We start from the raw sequence: 18,726 nt of genomic DNA on the forward strand, positions 1-18,726 counted from the left end.
CTTGTGGCCATTATTCCTTGTTATCCTAGGGGCGCTAGGAGAAACAAGGTCTCAGGAATTGCCGCAGGGCATACAGGCCAACAAGAAAGTATGCTAGAAATACATTAGAGGTAAGAGGAAGACCAAGGGATGTATAGGTTTTTTACTGAATGGGGAGAGGAAGCTAATAAGGGATGATGCAGAGAAGTCTGAAGTGTTTAATGCCTTTTTTTACTTCAGTGTCCACTGGAAGTCACTATCACATGACAAACAGTTCGCAAAAGGACAAGACAGATAATCAGCCCAGAGTAGGGAAAGGCATAAATACACAATAGGCAACAACTGAAGTACTGTAGAAAAAAACCTGGAGGGTCAATCTAAGCCTAATGTCCCATTAGGTTAAGGCACTCCAGTTTTAGTCAACAGCCCACAAAGAAGTGATACAGCCAGCATCATGTCTGGCTGGATCTTTGACTGCCCAGCTTGAATGGCCATGTATTAATTCACCACTGGAGGCAACCATCAGTATGAGTCAAGAGTAGGGCTTGAATTCATACCTGTCAAAACAGAGCAAGCCACCTCAATCACCCTGTCCACCTTGGCCTGTTAAAGAAATGGGGGGGGGGGCAACTTGACTTGCAAATAACAGTGTAATACTGTTGTAAAAAAACTAATAGGCTATTGGGTATTAACAGACACATCATATGCAGGTCACAGGAAGCTACTCTTCCACTCAGCACTGGACTGGTGAGGCTCATCTGGAGTAGTATGTCCTGTTTTGGCATCACACAAACAAAACTGGAGTGAGTCCAGAGAAGAGCAACAAATAAATGATTACAGGTCTAGAAAACATGACATATGAGGAAGGTTGGAAGAACTGAGACTACTTAATCTGGAAAAGACTAGGTATATGATGTGATACATCTTCAAATACAAAAAGGTTATAACAAGGCAGGCAATCATTTGTTCTGTGTGTGTTTGTGTATAGGTGACAGGGCAAGAAGAGTTGAGTTTAAATTGCAACAAGGGAGATTTAGGCTGGATATTCTAATTATAAAATGGTTAAATACTGGAACAAATTACTTAGGTGCAGGGATCTTTGTCACTGGAAGTTTTTAAATGAGAGGCTGAGAGCCATGGGACTCTTCAGCCTGGAAAAGCGCAGGCTCAGGGGTGATCTGATGGCCACCTATAAGTTTATCAGGGGTGACCACCAGTATTTGGGGGACCGTTTGTTCACCAGAGTACCCCAAGGGATGACCAGATCAAACGGTCACAAACTCCGCCATGACTGATTCAGGATGGACATAACAACTTCTTTGCTGTCCGAGCCCCCAAGGTTTGGAATAGACTGCTGCTGGAGGCGGTTCAAGAACCCACTTAGAACGCCTTCAAGACACATTTGGATGCTTATCTTGCTGGGATCCTATGACCCCTGCTGACTTCCTGCCCCTGGGGCAGGGGGCTGGACTCGATGATCCTCCGGGTCCATGGGCAGTCCTTGAAGTGGAGAGGGCAAATAAATACTCCTTGTCTACCCATGGTAAGAGACTATGACAATGAGCAGGACACCAACACACATGAAGTACATTTTGCAAGTCCCAATCCACATAAAAATAACAGCTGCGGGAATCAACTCTGAATCTCCAACACAGAAAACAAAACAAATGTGGTCATCTTGGACAAGATACTTTTGAGAAGTGTCACCAAGCTATTCAATTCCACTGATTCTTTAAACAATTTTATCGTGTCTAATTCCTTTCCCTATGAAATAACCCAGAATGTGTGTTCTGGCAAAGAAGCACAAATTAATAATTTTAGACAGAGCTGTTGGTTTTTCATATGATTTTCATATGATTGCATAACCAAAATTAGAAAGCTATCTTTTTTTTTTTCTTATTCCACAGTACCCAAATGTTATAGCAAAGATGGTTTCTGTACAGGTTACTTTTAGAGAACTTATCCCAAGTACTTTGGGCTAGAAGGAATAGATAACTCATTTAGTCTAGCTTCCTGTGAAGTTTAAAAAAAAAACCCAACCCCCCAAAACACAAAACTTTCATCCAGCTACTCTTAAGTTAAGCACAACTGGTGTTTGACTAGAGTTTTCAGAAAGTTTCCTTCCGATCAGGGACAGCAGGGGTGAGGACAGCAGTTCCTCTGGGGATAGGGAGGGTCCCAAGAAGCAGCCCCTCTTGTGTCTCACCCCCAGTTGGAGAGCTTGCTTTCAAAGCTTTCCAGCCAGCCAGCTGGAATACTGGTTTGCCTCTCATTGACTCTATTTTTGTGGCACTACAAAGTCTTGTCCACACCCCGAAAGACAGAAGTGGCAAGACACTGTGTGGGTTGCTTCCTACTTGAGAAAACAAAGCTAAAGAGTACTACTAAAACAGGATAGATATGTTCTAACCTCAAAACATCTGAGTATAGTAGATAATGAGTTGTATAAAGTGTTCACAAAAATGGGCCTATGTAACTGATAACTTAATATGTACAAAAAGTAGCTTGTTCAGACACTGAATTGAAAGTGTAATTGTCACATGCTCTTCTCTCTCTCTCTCACACCGTTTAAGGCAGACCTGTGAAAACAGAGTTTCTATAGTAGACAGTCAAAGGCAAGCCATGTGAAATCTCATTAACACCAGCTGTGGTTGCAATGTGCCTGGGTGGACAACAGAATAACAAGGTATTAATCTGAAGATAACAAATCTCACCAAAAAACTACTAGTCCCAACATGACTGTTGTTTCTGCTTTCTCTCATTTTATTTTCCTCCTATGTGCTTTTGTTGTTATGTTCCAAGCAGGACCATAGCCCTTCTGAGACTGTATGTGACATTTCTGTGGCATCTTTCATCCCAGAGCCTCCTAACAGGATTTACAAACATAGCAATTTGCAAATTATACAAAAAATAAACCACTTCTTTACTTCTAGCTCATTTTAGTCTATTAAAATCAGTTAGGGAGGAAGAGCAAGAACCTCCTGCTCAATATAAATGATTCCGCTTCAGAGTATCCAAATCATTCAAGTGAGTTCAAGGCCAAACGCACAAAGGCCCTTATATTTTTTTCTGGTACTTTAGGTGCCTAAATCCAACATTTGGGTGCCAGTGAAGTTCTGAGTTCTCCTCTATTGATACCTAACCCTACAGACCCCAATATTTCTGCCACTGGGCATTCACTGAACTGCAAGCCAAGACACTACTGAGCAGCTTGAAGCCCTAATTCATACCCCAAACCCCAGAAAGATCCTTAAACTAGGTGTCACCCCCTGATTTCTCAGTCCCTGGCACTCCCCCAGCTGCCAAACTGTCCCATAAGCATTTGCAGGTTATGCCTACTAAATGAAGCCCCACACAACAAACAAGGAAGAATAAGTTTTGCAGTAGGTGAAGCTTCTTATTGAAGCTATTTCATCTATGTGAGTATTTACTGGGCCAGAGAGAGTGATTACTTTAATAGCTAAGAGGCAAAGATACCTTCCAGCAGAGTAGGGATTAAAATGCATACCTCCCATCTCCCAGTTGAGTGTCCTCTGGATTTCAACTTGGGGGGCAGACATCAAAATATAGGTGCCCTTAGGTTAGATATTGGAATGCCCAAGTCTTTTTTCAGGTCTATGCCTTACTCACAGCAAAAATTAATTCTTGTGCCTTTATTTTCCTGTTACTAAAGATATTCAGATTTACTTTTAGGCACACCTACCCTTCCTGTCACTTTATAAGACAGGAACAAAAAAGAGCTAATTAATTCTTGCACATACAGGTTGGCCATCTGCACCATCATGAGCTGAAGAACCAGGTCTGATCTTTCTTATTATGCTTGGGATAATTACCACTTACACATGCTGTGACCACCCTTTCCTGCCTCAGTTCCAGTGAAAGGGGAAGCACTACACTGAATAATTTGATTTGAAAAATGTTCTCAGTGAAACTGTTGGTAAAAGATTGACTCAGTAAAATAAGCACAATAGTAGAACATATTTGGTGAGCTCAGGCAACCTACAGTCCTTGAACAATGAATTTATAGCTACTATGTAGGAGAGGGAGAGAATAGCGTTCTATTTTTTCAGTATTACTAAAAGATTAAGGGGGAAATCACTTTATAGTTTATTTTTCCATTTGAAGTACTTAGTGTAGCTCATTTCGTTCTTTACTTCTTCTAGTTGGTTTTCCTTGTTTGTGTAATCCTGGCAAATAGTGAGTATGCCAGCAAAAAGGATTAAACTAGAAAAGTTGGACACAAAACGTTGTATAGAAATCCTCAATCAGGTACACAAGAACTGCCATGTAAACAGGGCTTATCCAGAACTTGCCACTCCCTGCTCTGCTCCCATTAAAGCTTCTTGCATTCAGAGGTTTAGGAAATTCTGATTCTGAGCCTTGGGCCCACTCGACCACATTCAATACCTAGTGATGGACTTTTCATCCAAGAATTGATTCAATCCCCTTCTGAACTGGGTTAAGCTACCAGCTTCCACAACTTCTTGGCCAGATATTATACTTTTACTGGTATAAGTGATTGGAAACCAGTCTATACCAGTAACAGAAGTTCAGCGCACAAAACCGGTCTATAGCTGTAACAGAAGTTTGGCATACATACACTGGTTTAAAAATGGCAGAACCTAGTATAAGATTTGCTCCCTGCCCCCACCCAAAAAAAAGGGTGAATGTGTGTTCTGTTTGCTACCTACATAACCTTCTCCACTTACAGAAAACTGTGCAACTTAGATTGATTCTACCACAGGCTTCTTGAATGTCTGTACAATGAATTCCACAAGTTATTTACAGTGCAAAAAGGAACCTTTTGTTTAAACCTATTACCCAATAGTCCTTGTATTGTGCAAGACCAGTCAATAAATCACCATTTACTTTCTCGACACCACTTTGTAAACCACTATCATATACCCGCTCAAGCATTTATTTTCTACACTGAAAAGTCTGAGGCAATTTAGCTTCTGCCTATGGAAGCCTTTCCATAACTGTGATCATCCTTGTTCCTTTTGTACCTTTGCTACTTCGTCTATATCCTTTTTGAGTTGGGGGGACTAAAGTTACATAGTATTCATATGGATGCACTATAGATGCGTATTTGTTGTTTTCTTAGCAAACTGTCCATGACGACTCCCAAGATCTCCTTTCTGTGTAGTAACAGGAAACGTAGACCCTTTTGTTGCGTGTGCATACTTTGCGTTGTTTCCCCACCTCCCCTATGTGCATCACTTTGCACTTAACATTGAATTTCATTTACTCTTTTGTCATCAATTCACTCAATTTTACACAATTTTTCTGTAGCTCTCTCACCTGGTCTTTATCACTGAATATTTTTTTCCAATCTGCAAACCTGGCCACCTCACTAGTTAAAAAAAACTAGTATAATGTTCATATAACCTTCATACTATATTGCTAATTAACACATAATTAACTGATTATATTCACCCCACTGCCAGAGACAGGTGGAACTGTACCACTCGCCTCCTCCAGAGACTGATCAGGAAGTGGCTGTGGCAGGAGCGGGCAGTCTCGCTGCAGCCCTTCCTGGTTCAATTCCACAAAGTGCCTCTTGGAAATAGAGGTGCATGGGACAGGTGGAACAGTTTTGTGCACCTGTTTTTAGGAGGCATGCCAGAGCCAAACTGAGAAGCGGCTACAAAAGAAAGCCATGCTTACTTGCACTACATTATGTGGGCAGGTGCACAGCTTCTCAGTTTTGGCTCCCAACACAGCTCAAATGAACAAAGGCACATGGAAGTTTCACCTCATGGCAGTTGCGATGCCAATGTTGCAGCACCCCTTGGGAACCACTGGGGTAAATATCACTACAAACAATCTTGATGAAATTAAAGACAAAGAGGAAATACTACTTTCTTTTATATTTAAATCAAAGTGTAATTATTTAGAAAATTAGTATCCACTTATAAAACTCTCATTTAACTACTATTTACATGCAGCAAATGATGACCGACTTTAAAGCAGCAGTTATACTTTACCCCCAAAGAACAAAACAATCAGGGAATGCAACCAAGTTTCAGGCCATTTAATCAGGGCTATTTTAATATAAAAAAGAACATAAGATTAACACACGATTGCAATGGAAATTTAAAAATATAGCTGATTTTTACAAAAGGGTTTGCTCAAAATACTGGTCCAATATTGTTGATACAAAGGATCTTAAATGGCAGAGAGCGAGTGAGCACGAGTACAAGCGAGAGAGAGAGAGCTGCATCATTCTAGACACACAATTAACAAATTCCTAATGAACAGTTTCTACACATAAATACATTACATATAGAAACACCTACGTGCGTGTCACACACATTCTTGAACAGATACTCATCAATGATCAGATCAATGGAGTATGTACCACTCACACTTTTAACAGGAATCTTCACTACTACAACACCCTTTTCTTAGGAACAATTTTTAATACGAATCGAAACTTGGGCTGCATCCTCACGTGATGCAACATATGGATTCCTAGGCAAGTAACCTAAAATGTAACACTTACTATAAATCAAGTGTCCAATATTGTTTTGAGTGAATTAAATGCTAGCTGTCTTGTAGGAAGTTCATGAAAAAGGTATCTTTCTTGAGAAGACAGACTACCGTTAAGGAGCAAAAAGGAAATTAAATTTTAATTCTTTGGACACAACTGCTATTCTAAAATTGAAAGCTTTAATCATTTTTTGTTTAGGAATAAAAATGTTACTCATGGGTTTTAACACAATGACAAATAAATGATATTCTCGGCTAGAAACATCACCAAACCGAGCAATTCAGCTGTACTATGACATGTTATCACACAGCTGATTCACTTCACTGTATAAAACACACACACCACCCTTTGTCCCACTTTTGATGGGGTAAGACAAGGTGCGACGTGATCTCACTTACCCAGACCTGGGCTATGGGTCTAGGACAGCAGGGAAAAGTGCTTCCCTGCTCAGCCAGCCCCACTGGCTAGGTGCAGGAACAACTGGCATTCCCCAGCCCAGCACGGGTCTGGGGCAGTGGAGAATGCCAGGCGTTCCCCTGCCCAGCTAGCTGCACAGGGCTAAGTGGGAAAGCACTTTTCCTCCATTACCCCAGACCTACGGCACAGATCCAGAGCAGTGGAGAAAGCTGGGATTTCCCCCACCCAACCAGCCCCACAGGGCACACAATAAACAGAGTATAATAGCAATAGAGTCTATTATTAGCCATTGCTGCTACACTGATTTTCCTATCATGTGGCATAACATAGGGTAAGGACATCTCTTTGCTCTGCATTTGTGCTGCCTTAACATTTTTAAGGCAGCACAAATAAGAAATCAGACATCATCTATTTCTACCCTTATATTAGTTCACCCCAAAGACAACAAATTATTCTACTATCACTTAAGCAAGCTGTTGACACCAGTTCTGTAAGGAGTAACATTTAGTAATAATAATAAAAACCTGTTATAGTAAAAGTTTATGTAAACAATGAACAAGCTTAGATTAACTTTGTTTCAGCTTTAAACTCTTTCCCATAGCTCTTCTTTCTTCTCTACGCTCTAGGGCTTTTCTGCATTTCAACTTCTTCAAGTTTGCCCTTGATTTTGGTGGTTATCTTCTACAAGTTTTTACATAGAATAATAATACATTTCAATGCAGATATGGACAAGTAGCAACAGGATGTTTCCACTTCTGTCAGTCACTACTGCATCTATTACATGACATTTTGTCTTTAAACATTAGTGCAACAGAATCTAATCGACTCAAGTCCTGTATATATCCCTGAGCATTAGGTCATTATGTCATACCACTAGGTTAGCTCCAAGTCAATACTTTTATTTCTCAACTTCCACAGAAAGTAATTGCCTTTTCTTCTTCAAATGACTGTCATTAAAGAGTGGCTTCATTTAAGATATTAAACATCTCATACAGCAAAATGTTTAGTTAATTTAATGGAAGAATTTGGTGGGAAGGGGATGTATATGTAAATATTAACAATATCAATACATTTCTATACAAAATATGAAAGGTAAACAACGATGCTGACATAGGGAACCAGATTCCTCCAGATTTACTCACAAGTTTGTGGATTTCTGAACAGCTCAGAAATCCAAAAGTGCAACCACAAAACAAGTATAGCAAAGCAGTAGTAGCAACAATTTAAATTTTCCTTCTTAACACCACTAGTATTCCTTTTTAAGAATGTTAAGGATGTATCCATGTCCCACTTCCCATTTCAAGATGAGATTTAACTGTAGATATATGACTGGGACAAATCAAATAGGTGCTCCTTGAAACTGTTGTTGTCTTTGTTCCAAAGCTTGTTGACTTAGCATTTGCTGCTGTTTCTGCAGAAACTGTACCACTTCCGGACTTCTTAATAATGACTTAAAGAAAAAAAAAAGTAGATTTTAAATTAAAACACCAGAATTTTAAACACAGAAATCCCACAAGTTCTAGACAAAGCATTACAGCAGCATTTAAAAATACCTTATAATTGGGAGCTCATTAAAACTCTAAAACATTATAAAATGTTATAAAACAATCATAGATCAGACGGGAAGACCCTTCATCACTGCATGACCTCTAGGTAGATGGATGGAATCAACGCTAGTGCTAAGTCTTAATGCTAGGTCCAGATAACTGAATTAGGATGAAAAGGCACACAACACTCCTTACTATCATATACTAGATATTTAACACTAAGTTGCTGATGAACAGGTAATTTAAACATCTACTTTTAAAAAAAAAAGTTCAAACCAGACAAACAGACCAAAAATTATAAGAAAGTGTGAAACAAGGTGCTGTTCTGTGATATAAAGGGGATGGGAGGTGGGGAAGAGAAGTCAGGAGGTATGCATTCTGATCCTCACAGTACTGATGTCTTGCTATGTATCTTGGTCAAATCACAGTCTATGCATCTGAGTCTTCCCATATATACTATGGGAATAATTATTTCATAGGATGAGTATTTCATAAAGTCCTCTGACATTCCTGGATTAAATGATATATAAAAAAAATACTAGATTGCCTGTCCTTTATAAATAAATGAGTCTCCATCTTTCTCCTACCTGCAGTTCTCCCGAAAACCTGTATCCCATGGTTCCTGACTCATGGGCAAAAGCCTCATCTCCAGAGGGGCATGTTCTTGTGCCCAGGCCCTTAAAGGGCTATTTACTTTAAAAGCTCCCAGTTGCTGTTTCCCAGGAAACACCGCGTCACTCAAAACTGAAACAAACAAACAATCCAAACTTTCCAAGGCCAATTAAGAGCTCTATGGGTAGACAGGCAAGAAAGGGAACACACACACACACACACACACACACACACACACTTTAGATCTACACTTTGCAGAGGGGCACACTAAATGCCACATATTACCAGGAGAAAAAATAATCTATAATTAAAACTTAAAAGACACAGAAATCCTACATTTAGATAGAATTTCATTTTCAAAATTTCTAGGAGTCCTTGATATAAATAACATATACAGCTGATTAATGAGACCTGTAGCATCACAAGGTAGAGCACTGGTTAGTCATAATTAATGAAGGTATTAGGTGAATAGTCACAACTAAAACACTTTCAAATAGGCAGGTGCATTCTCTCTCTGCAAATAGCTGTACTTCTTACAGGTCACTTCATGGGGCTACAAAATTGGGCCCCATTTACGTTGGACTGCAGACTTTACCGAAAAGTTGGGTTAACAAGTTTAAAGCATCCATCCAAGTTAAGTTTTGGATGATGTCTGCTCAAAAGAAAGGGGGATACACTTCTTCTTAATAGCAGAGGAATAGCCCAATGTAGTTAACATAACTACTATTTATAAATTTGTGGTCATACATTCTAGCTTTGAACGCTTGCTTATGTAAGGTTACAATGTACAACAACAATCTGACTTTCTACTTCCAGGGAATCATGAGCTAGCATTCAAGTGCACACATTTTGCATTGGCTGGAATTTAAAATCTGCCAAGCAATAGAACTTACCAGCCTCTTTTGATTTAGCACTTGTTCTAGAAGAGTAGGTCTGGCTGGACGATCTCCAATAGATCCTGTTCGTTTGGTAACAGAAACTGAGCCTTCCACACAATCCTAGGTAGAAGAGAGACTATATAAGAATAAGGACGGGTGTTATAAATCCTAGCATTAAAATTCATTTAGCACCATGAAAGGGAAAACACTCAGAATAAATGGACATGTTTCCTCTTCCTACTCATAGAAGGAAATAAGGAGTGCCAGAGGGGAATGTTCTCTTGCTAAAACACGGGTTGGCTCGTGTCATCACTGGATCCAGCCCGTAGACCTGGATGAAGCATTGCTGGCATTCAGCAGTGGGGATGAGTGCCAGCTGCAGGTGCTCTTCCAGTGTTGCCACAGGGACAAGGGCCTATAGCAGCTGGGTCCTAGCACCCACCCACTTCTGACCTGGGGCAGGTCATACCAGCTCTCAGCCAGAAAAGGTTGCCACCCTACCCTACTCTAGAGCAGCCACTCCTGCCACTGTCAGAGATAGGACACTGGGCTAGGTGGACTATTGGTCTGGCCCACCATAGCACCAATGTTTTTAAAAGTGTCTCCCCCTGTTCTGGACCAGTTTTTGCTCTTGGTTTCCATAATACAGGCACCCCCCACTTAACGTGGTTTCACGTTAGTGCTTAGTGCTTTTTTGCTATAGCACTCGTTTAAAATTGATACCCAGTTTCACCAGGTGCTCAGCCAGTTTCACTATAGTGCTCAGCAGAATCAAAGAGTTTTGGCAGGCGGGCAGGCGGGCAGAAGCAGCAGTAGCAGCAAGTGAGGGGTGTGACTGGCAGTGAGTGTGGGGGAGGCAGGCATGAGGGTCCAGTGTAGCAGGAACTGAACTAACATAGCTGATGTTAACAGAGTGTAATAATAATGAAATGTAACCATGTTAGTCTTGTCCTGTAAGCAACTTGAAAATTCCATTTTGTATCCTTCTGCTTGACATAAGTGAATGAACTCTGCATAGCCCTTATGTAGGAGTGTGTGTAAAAGGGTGAATGGTGAGAGACCGGCATAGAAACCAGAGAAGATTTAACTGTTTATGTAAGCAACAAGGCAGCAAATGTAAGTTACCAGTCAGTAAACTAATTAATGAATGGCTGAAGAATCTCTTTGAGTCCAAGCATGAGAGAGATAATGAGAAGGAGAGAAGCAAACATCCTGCCAGGTGGGCAGCAAGAACACTCCAAGGCTGAAATACCAACTTTGACCACCAAACTGACCTCAGGCTGAGATAAGCTGAAGACGAATGAAGAACAACCGCAAAAAACAGAAGTTGGGTATGGAAAAACCCTGAAGTGCTGAAACAAAGGATATATAAAAGCCAACTTCAAAAATGCCAAGTTGGGCGAGTCTCTCTCTCTACTGCTGTTTTGTCAGAGAACAGACGCATCTGTTTGACCCTGCTCTAAAGCTGCTATCTACAGAATCTCTCTCTCTCTCTCTCTCTCTCAATAAGGCCGGGGCCAGCCACCCAGTGCCATTATTGAACAACTGCTGCTGGTAACTATAATGTCTGAATAGAATGGTTGTTTTGTGTTTGTGTGCGTGTCTATATGAGTGGTGTCTCCAAACCCCTATGTCTAATTCATGTAATTAATAAATGTGGCATTTTGCCTTCTCCCCCTTTATAAGGTCTTGCTCTTAATTTGGCAATTGGTATTTTAAAGTAACACCAGGTCAGGGTGGCAGGAGAGTGGGCCCAAGCTGGCATGTGGTTCCAGAGCGGGCAGTGGGGTGGGGAGAAGCAACAGCAACAGAGGGGAGGAGCACAGGGCCCAAGCTGGTGCCCAGGGCCAGGGCCGGCAGGGGCACACACCCAGGGCATGGGGCAGGAGTGTGGGGTGTGCGCTGCTGTGTGGGGCCCCTGCTGAGGCCTAGGACCAGGACCAGTGGGAGCCCACATCCAGAGCAGGGTGGCAGGAGCACTGGTGCCCAGGCTGGTGCCGGAGTGGGCAGGGGGTGGGGAGAAGTGGCGGCAACAGATGCAAGGAACATGGGGCCCACATTGGTGCCCAGGGCCAGTGGGGGCCTGTGCCCAGAGTGGGGTGACAGGAGTGCAGGTCCTGCACTGGTGCCTGAGGCAACAGGGGCCGATACCCAGAGCAGGGTGGCAGGAGCACCAGTGCCCAAGCTGGCAATGGGGCTAGAGAGGCTGACAGGCAGGCAAGGGGGGTGGGGAGAGGCAGTGGCAGTGAGAAGCGGTGGGGTGGGGTGCAGGCGGGCATGAGCGCAGGACCCACGCCAGTGCTCAGGGTCAGGACCAGTGGGGGCCCCGAGCAGGACAGCAGGAGCACAGGCCCGGGCTAGCACGTGGCACTGGAGCGCTGGCAGGTAGGCAGTGGAGTGGGGAAAGGCAGTGGAGGGGCAGGCAATAACCAATTAATCTCTATTTACATTCATTTCTTTGGGGAAATGGATTTTGCTTAATGCAGTTCCGCTTAACGCTCAGTTTTTCTGGAACCAATTAAGAGCGCTAAGTGGGGTTTGCCTGTAGTTTCTGGCTTTACCAACCATAATGAGTATAACTGCAGAAACAAGTGAATTAGTCTTAAAATTGCAGAAATTAACCAATTTACCAGTTAGATAACCAAGTTGAATCCATTCAATAGCTCAATTTTTAAATTTGCAGGAAGGAATTACTTTTTGTATAAATAATAAAGTTGGGGGCAGAAGTGTACAGGGAGTCAAATGAAAATAGCAAGACACACTGATACCAAGCTACCACATCTCAATTTATTTCAGCACCACAGCCAAGGACAAGTAACAACTACAAAACTCCCTGCTTTACAGTTATAAGCTTCATCCCCCTCTACAGTTATCAAATGCATTTCCTTATAATGTGGTCAGAGTCTCTGACAAAAGCAGACCAGTCAGGCCACATTCAGAATTGGGGTAGTTCTAGTGACATTTCTGCACCTTACCCATGCCACCTTCTCCACATGCTGCGAGTTTCTCACGCTGGTACTTTGGGAGCCCAAGACTTTCCACCTTGCTAAGTTTGTTAAGCAGTACTCCCTCCCATATCGCACCTTGAAAAGGATCTAGTAAATAGCTAGCCTAACATCTGCCAATTGGTTATTTATGAAACTAAAAGAAACAGTCTAAGAAACCTAGCTCAAGCCCCCAAACAATGAGAAGTGTCTACTGTCCTAGAAATCAGTCTACATTTTAGTATCAAATAGCCAGGCCTTTCAGAGGCACCAGTCCTAAAGAGCATACCAGCCACTAGAGTAAATGCATTACATAGCTGTGCAGATGGAGAAGCAAAGCCCTGTCCTTTCCAACAGATTAATCACTTACTTTTGTCCTGATAATCCTCTTTACATCCATCCTCCTCACAGCATAAGTTTTTACCAGCACCATCCTTCATCAGTAGAAGAAAACCTGCTTCCCCTTTCTCAATTTCTTTTCAAATGTAGTGCCCGCACAATATTCAAAAGCTACCCAAAAATACCTCTCAAGAATTGTGAGCAACTACCACAGGCTGCACTGCCCAATACCCTGAGCCTGGATTTTCTGCTTAACTTGTCTCCTCACATCTCATGGCACCCCTCAAAAGTTCCAGTAACCCCCCAGGGTGTCCCAGCTGCCTGGTTGAGAATCACCGCTTTAGAAGGACAGCACTGAACCATATACCTCTAGACTGATCTATGCCCACTGTCCTCCTCCCCAGCATCTACTGCTTACTTACAAATACCAAGGGAGGCATCTTTGCCTGTTTTGTCCAACTGTCATTAACAGATCTATCCGCCCCAACAAGGTCTAGGGAGGATCTGTGTCCAGCTCTGCCTCTCTCTTCACCCAGGGCAACAAGCTCTGCAAAGTCACTATGACTGCATATACATGTTCAACTTTGCTCTCCCAAGAGAAAAAAAATGACCTGCACAGAAGTTCAGATAGAGGAGCAAAGAGCTTGCAGTGCAGAGGCTGGGCTGCCAGGGCCCCCTGGAGCATGCAGGCCAGAGAGCTGGGAAGGGCGGAGGGGATTGTTTGTTTTTGTTTTTAAGTGAATGTAAGCTTGGATGGCAGAGGCAGGGAAGCACACTCCCTGCTTTTCTCATGCATACATCTCCCCTGGTTAGTTACTGAGAACTAGACATTAAAACTGGATTGGTACAGAAGCTGGGTGTTAAAAACCTCCAAGGCTGGTGAATCCACAACCTCTCTGGGTGACCTGCTCACCCTCCTCGTGAGAAAGTTTTTCTTAATAGTAACCTAAACTTCCCTTGCAGCAACTTGAGACTGTTGCTCCTCGTTCTGTCATCCGCTGCCTCGGAGGACAGTCCAGCTCCATCCTCTTTCACACCCCGCTTCAGATAGTTAACAGATGTTACTGTACCACCTCCCCCCCGTCAGTCTTCTCTCCTCTAGGCTAAATAAGCCTAGTTCACCCATCAGAAGTCACATCCCCCCACCCCCCTTGCTATTTTTGTTGCCCTCCGCTGGACTCTCTCCAATTTGTCCACATCCTTGCTGAAGCACAGAGCCCAGAACTGGACACAGTACTGCAGATGTGGCCTCACCAGTGCAGAAGAGAAGGGAAGACTCACTTCCCTCGACCTGCCGCAACTGAGCTGGGCTCCCCCGGGAACAAGCCCGGCTGCAGGAAGCAGAGCCGACCCCCATGAGGGGAGAGGGGCTAGAGGGCCGAAGCCCCGCCGCCGTCGCTCACCTCGGCCCGGGCGCTGCCCCCCGGCGTGGCCGCCCCGCCCTGCGCGGCGCCCGCCCCGCTGCCGCCCAGCGCCTGGTCGCTCTTCTTGCGCTTGTACTTGTCCTTGTACATCTTGTTGCGGTGCCGCTTGCACATCCAGGGCTTGCGCTGCTTCGCCACCTGCGTCGTGGTCTCGCTGCAGCCCGCCCACGTGCAGCTCTTGCAGCTGCCGCCCGCCGCCTCCTCGTCCTCCAGCTCCTCCGGGCTGGCCGCACCCTCGCCCGCCGCCTCGCCCTCGGCCTCGCCCTCCTCCGCCTCGCCCGGCGCCACCTCGTAGAGGAACATGAGGCCGCCGCCCGGGGGCTCCGCCGCTTGCGGCAAGACCCTGCCAGCCGCAGCCACCTCCTCCCCCCCGCCGCACGGCTGCATCACCAGCAGCGTCAGCTGGGGCGGCGAGGAGGAGGAGGAGGAGGGGGGGGGGGCGGCGGCGGGACTGGCCCGCGGGCCGCGGCCGCCGCCTCGCGCCTCCGTCCCGGCTCTTAGGGGCGCTGCAGGCCGCGCCGCCACAGCGCCCAGTCCGTGCTGCGCCTCCACGCGCAGACGCGCTCCGCTGGCGGGGCGAGGGGCTTCGGTGCGCATGCGGAGAGGCTCCCGAGGGAGCATGCGCCCTAGCGTCTGGGAGGGGAGGGGCAAGGAGCGACTGCGAGAGCGCGGCGGCGGCCGAGCGATATACTGCGCAGGCGCAGCCTAGGCGAGGCAATGGGCGTAGTCTTGCTGTGTGGGTGCCGAGGTGGTCACGTGGGGCTGGGGAAGCAGGGGTGGTGCCTGGCTTGCGTTCTTCCCTCCTGTCACCAATCCACCCGTACTGGTCCCAGTTACCAAGCCATGCTGATCCCAGTGACCCCCCCCTCTTATGAACTCAGCGGAATATTATGGGATAAAACTTGCAATCAAACAGCATTCACCCCCCGCCTTGACACGCCCAGGGATGGATCCAGGGGGTGCAGTGGTGTAGCTGGGTCTGCTCCCTTTCCAGGTGGGTTCGCGCACCAGGTGCCCCTAAGGGTTTTTTTAAAGCCCCTAAAGGACTTGATAATTCCTCTCCATGCTCAGAGGCAGGTCCCCTCATGGCCCAACAGCTGTATGAAGCGTGTGGCGACTGCATGTCAGGTCACGGTGACCGCTGCGTGGGCCAAGCTGAATACCACATTGGAAAATATCATCTGTGCGGAGACCCATCTTTAGCCACTCGTGAGCTGTGAGCACGAGTGTGACAAAATGAAGAGGAAAAGTCCCGAGTGAGGTTGAGAAGAAAAGAAGTGGAAAAGTACTGCAGAAACACAAACAGCAAAGAACGGGGAGAGAGTGAGTGTAGCAGGTGGCTGCCTCAGCCTTTTCAGCCAGGCTTTTGCTCCTTCTCTGAGCAGCTTCAGGGTGCCTCAGTAGTATGCTGCTGCTAGTCTTTGCTTAAAACCTGCTGGTCTGTTGTCTGGAGCACCTTCCAGCCTGCCCCAGTCCTACACAGTTGTTCATCACACAAGCAAAGAACCACCTGACTGCACTGGACCCTGGGGTGGTCTGCTGTGGCCTCAGTCCTCCTGTCCCAGGCTTGCCCTCTTCGAAGTCCAGAGGTCTCCATCTCCCCCTACTGGTTTTACCTGCTGAGGTTTTTGGTTCCCAGTGGGTCACCCACAGCTGCAGCCCTTCAGACTAACTAGCTGCCTATCCTTAAGGCCACAGGCCACCCTGTTACAATATGGAAAGACAGGGCACAGCTACATGACATGCTACTGTGCAACGATTACTGCGCATTTATTTAGTACTTGCTTATACAAATACTTCCTTATACAAATACTAAATACATGCACAGTAACTGGAATTACTGTGCAGTAGCACCGGTGAATGCCTTTTAAACAAGACTACTGTACAGTAGCCTGACACTACTGTGCAGTAGTACAGTTTTTGCTACGCAACGCTACTCCGCAGTAGTATCAGGCTTCAGGGCAGTCAGCATCTTGTGTAGACACGCCAACAAAGTATGAAGATGAGACACCGGCCAGACTTGCTGCCAAGACAACAGTTCAGTGTGTGTGAATCCCAGAACATCCTCAGAGCCGGATCGACTGTTGGGACCTCCTCTGGCACCAAAGCTACATAAGCACAATTTTTTCTTTTAGTAGACTGTGCTGCTTGCTTATGTATTCATTAAAGTCAATGCCCTGAGCAGACTGAGTGTCTGTGCCTGTATCATGAATCTCCTTCACCCACTACCTAAAACAAAACTTTAGGCAACATCCTCCCTACCCCTTTTCCCCCTCCCTCACCTGCTACTGCTTTTCCAGCTTTCTGGGACTGGGGAAGCTTCAAAGATAGTCCTGCCTCCTCCAGCCAGGCTGTGCAGGGGGGCGCTCAGCTGGGAATAGTGGAAGCAGCAGAGGTGAGGGCAGGGGGTTCCCCATTCCCATGCCTGCTCCTGGGGGGACCAGGCAGGGTGGGGGAATGCATCCCCACTGATCTCTGCTGCAACCTCTAACCTCTGTCCCTGTTCCAGTTGTGTCCGGCCCCCTCATAGCCCAGAGGGAGTGAGCCAGAGGGGCTTTGAAGCATCCTCAGCCAGAGACAGCTGGGAAAGCAGTAGGAGCACACAAGGTGGGGAGGCAAAGGAAAGGAGAGAGAAGGGAACCTGGCTCTGAGCATGAAAGGGAAGGGGGAAATTCTTACCTGCTTTGGGGACTTTAAAAGTAGCCAGAAGCTCCAGCATTGAGGGGAAGGAAGCTGGGAGTTGAGTGCAACCACCTCTACAATACGTGCGGCTGCTCCTGCACCACTTGTTGCCAAATCCTGGTTCTGCCTCTGGATAGCCTAGGGGGAAAAAAGCTAACCCCCTCTCCCTCCAACTCTGATATGTGTCAGCCTCGCTTTCAGGGAGTAAGTAATTTTTGACCTTTTAGCTACTCAGCTGAGAACACCAGCACTTGCCCTTTTCCGCAGTGCATCTAACAGCAAGCAGAAGCTAAACATAGCATACTTAAAGCTTAGTTATTCATCTGTGCTCAGGGTGACTACTCCTTGAATAGGCTGCACTTTTTTCTGCTATCTGCATCATTCATGCTTATGGAGTGGATCATTTTGATATACTAGAGTTTCTGTGCCAATCCAATTTTAATGTCTAGTCCTCTATCCAGGGAAGATGTATGCATTAAAAAAGCAGTAATCAGAAACAGAATTTGAGACGGTCCTGATAAATAAAATCCAGGGTAGCCAGTCCTGACTGGAATCAACTAGTAATATATTGACAGACGGATGTACACACAGAGGAAGAAAATTTTATTGGGGGGGGGCCGAGTACACAGACACACAGACACACTCATGCATGCACACATGCACACACCGCCCAGCAGGTAAGTCTGTGGAGGGGAAGGGGTGTGGGAGGGGGCAGATTGAGGCACCAACAGTGAGGGAAGGAGTAGGGCAGAGGCAGGAATGGGTTGGGGTGAATGGGCCCTCAGGGTGGGTTGTGGGATGCTCAGAGCCCGGGCAGCTCATCCAGGGAAGACTCCTGTCGCTGCACACACCCTGGGGGAGGCACAGGAAGCCCCTCGGATTTGTGCTGGGGCAGAGGTGGGCTGCTGCTGTGGTCTGGGGCTCTGTGCCCAACTGCCACTGCCTTGGGAGCTGCAAGATGCCATGTGTCTGCTGCCGCCGGGCAGGCCGGAGATGCAGCGCAGCCTGGTGATGGCAGGCACATAGCATCGTGCGATTCCTGAGGCAGCAGCAGTGGGGTGCAGAGCCCCATTCACTCCAGCCCCTACCCCTGCCTCTGCCTCACTCCCTCCCTCCCTCACTGTGGTGGCCTCAATCTTCCCCCCCACCCCCTTCCCCTTCACAGACTTGCCTGCTATGGTGGGTAGTGCTCCACATGCCGCTGGGCTGCAATCCTGGCTGCATGCAGGATGTGGAGGCATGTCTGTGTCTGTACACGTCCCCTCCTGCAGCTGCCTAAAGCCTGCACCTGGGCCTTCTGCAGCCCTTTGCACTGCCGCTGCTACCCCAAGTTTGGAGGGGGGGCCTAAGCCCCATTAGCCCCTGCCGTCC

The 18,726-nt window shown here is 46.0% G+C and overlaps 1 protein-coding gene across 1 annotated transcript; it reads right to left on the reverse strand.

Annotated features, from left to right (window-relative positions):
* Window positions 1-5,998: 5,998 nt before the first annotated feature.
* On the reverse strand, window positions 5,999-15,319 carry RFXAP (regulatory factor X associated protein). Its single transcript, XM_006267438.4, has 3 exons — window positions 14,653-15,319; window positions 9,942-10,046; window positions 5,999-8,339 (listed from the first exon to the last, which is right to left on the reverse strand). The coding sequence occupies exons 1-3, from the start codon at window positions 15,292-15,294 to the stop codon at window positions 8,229-8,231; spliced, it is 858 nt and encodes a 285-aa protein (XP_006267500.4). The 5' UTR covers window positions 15,295-15,319; the 3' UTR covers window positions 5,999-8,228.
* Between the last annotated feature and the right edge of the window lie 3,407 nt (window positions 15,320-18,726).

Source organism: Alligator mississippiensis, chromosome 1 (assembly GCF_030867095.1).
Source record: "Alligator mississippiensis isolate rAllMis1 chromosome 1, rAllMis1, whole genome shotgun sequence".
Classification (NCBI taxonomy): Eukaryota; Metazoa; Chordata; order Crocodylia; family Alligatoridae; genus Alligator; species Alligator mississippiensis.

Bases quoted from the DNA above. Each gene is read 5' to 3' on its own strand.
- RFXAP (XM_006267438.4), bottom strand. From the start codon at position 15,294: ATGCTCCCTCGGGAGCCTCTCCGCATGCGCACCGAAGCCCCTCGCCCC. The intron at 10,047-14,652 runs GTGAGCGACGGC...TCTTCTACCTAG, and splicing joins GGGGCAGCGCCCGGGCCGAG to GATTGTGTGGAAGGCTCAGT. The intron at 8,340-9,941 runs GTAAGTTCTATT...TTTTTCTTTAAG, and splicing joins TGCTAAATCAAAAGAGGCTG to TCATTATTAAGAAGTCCGGA.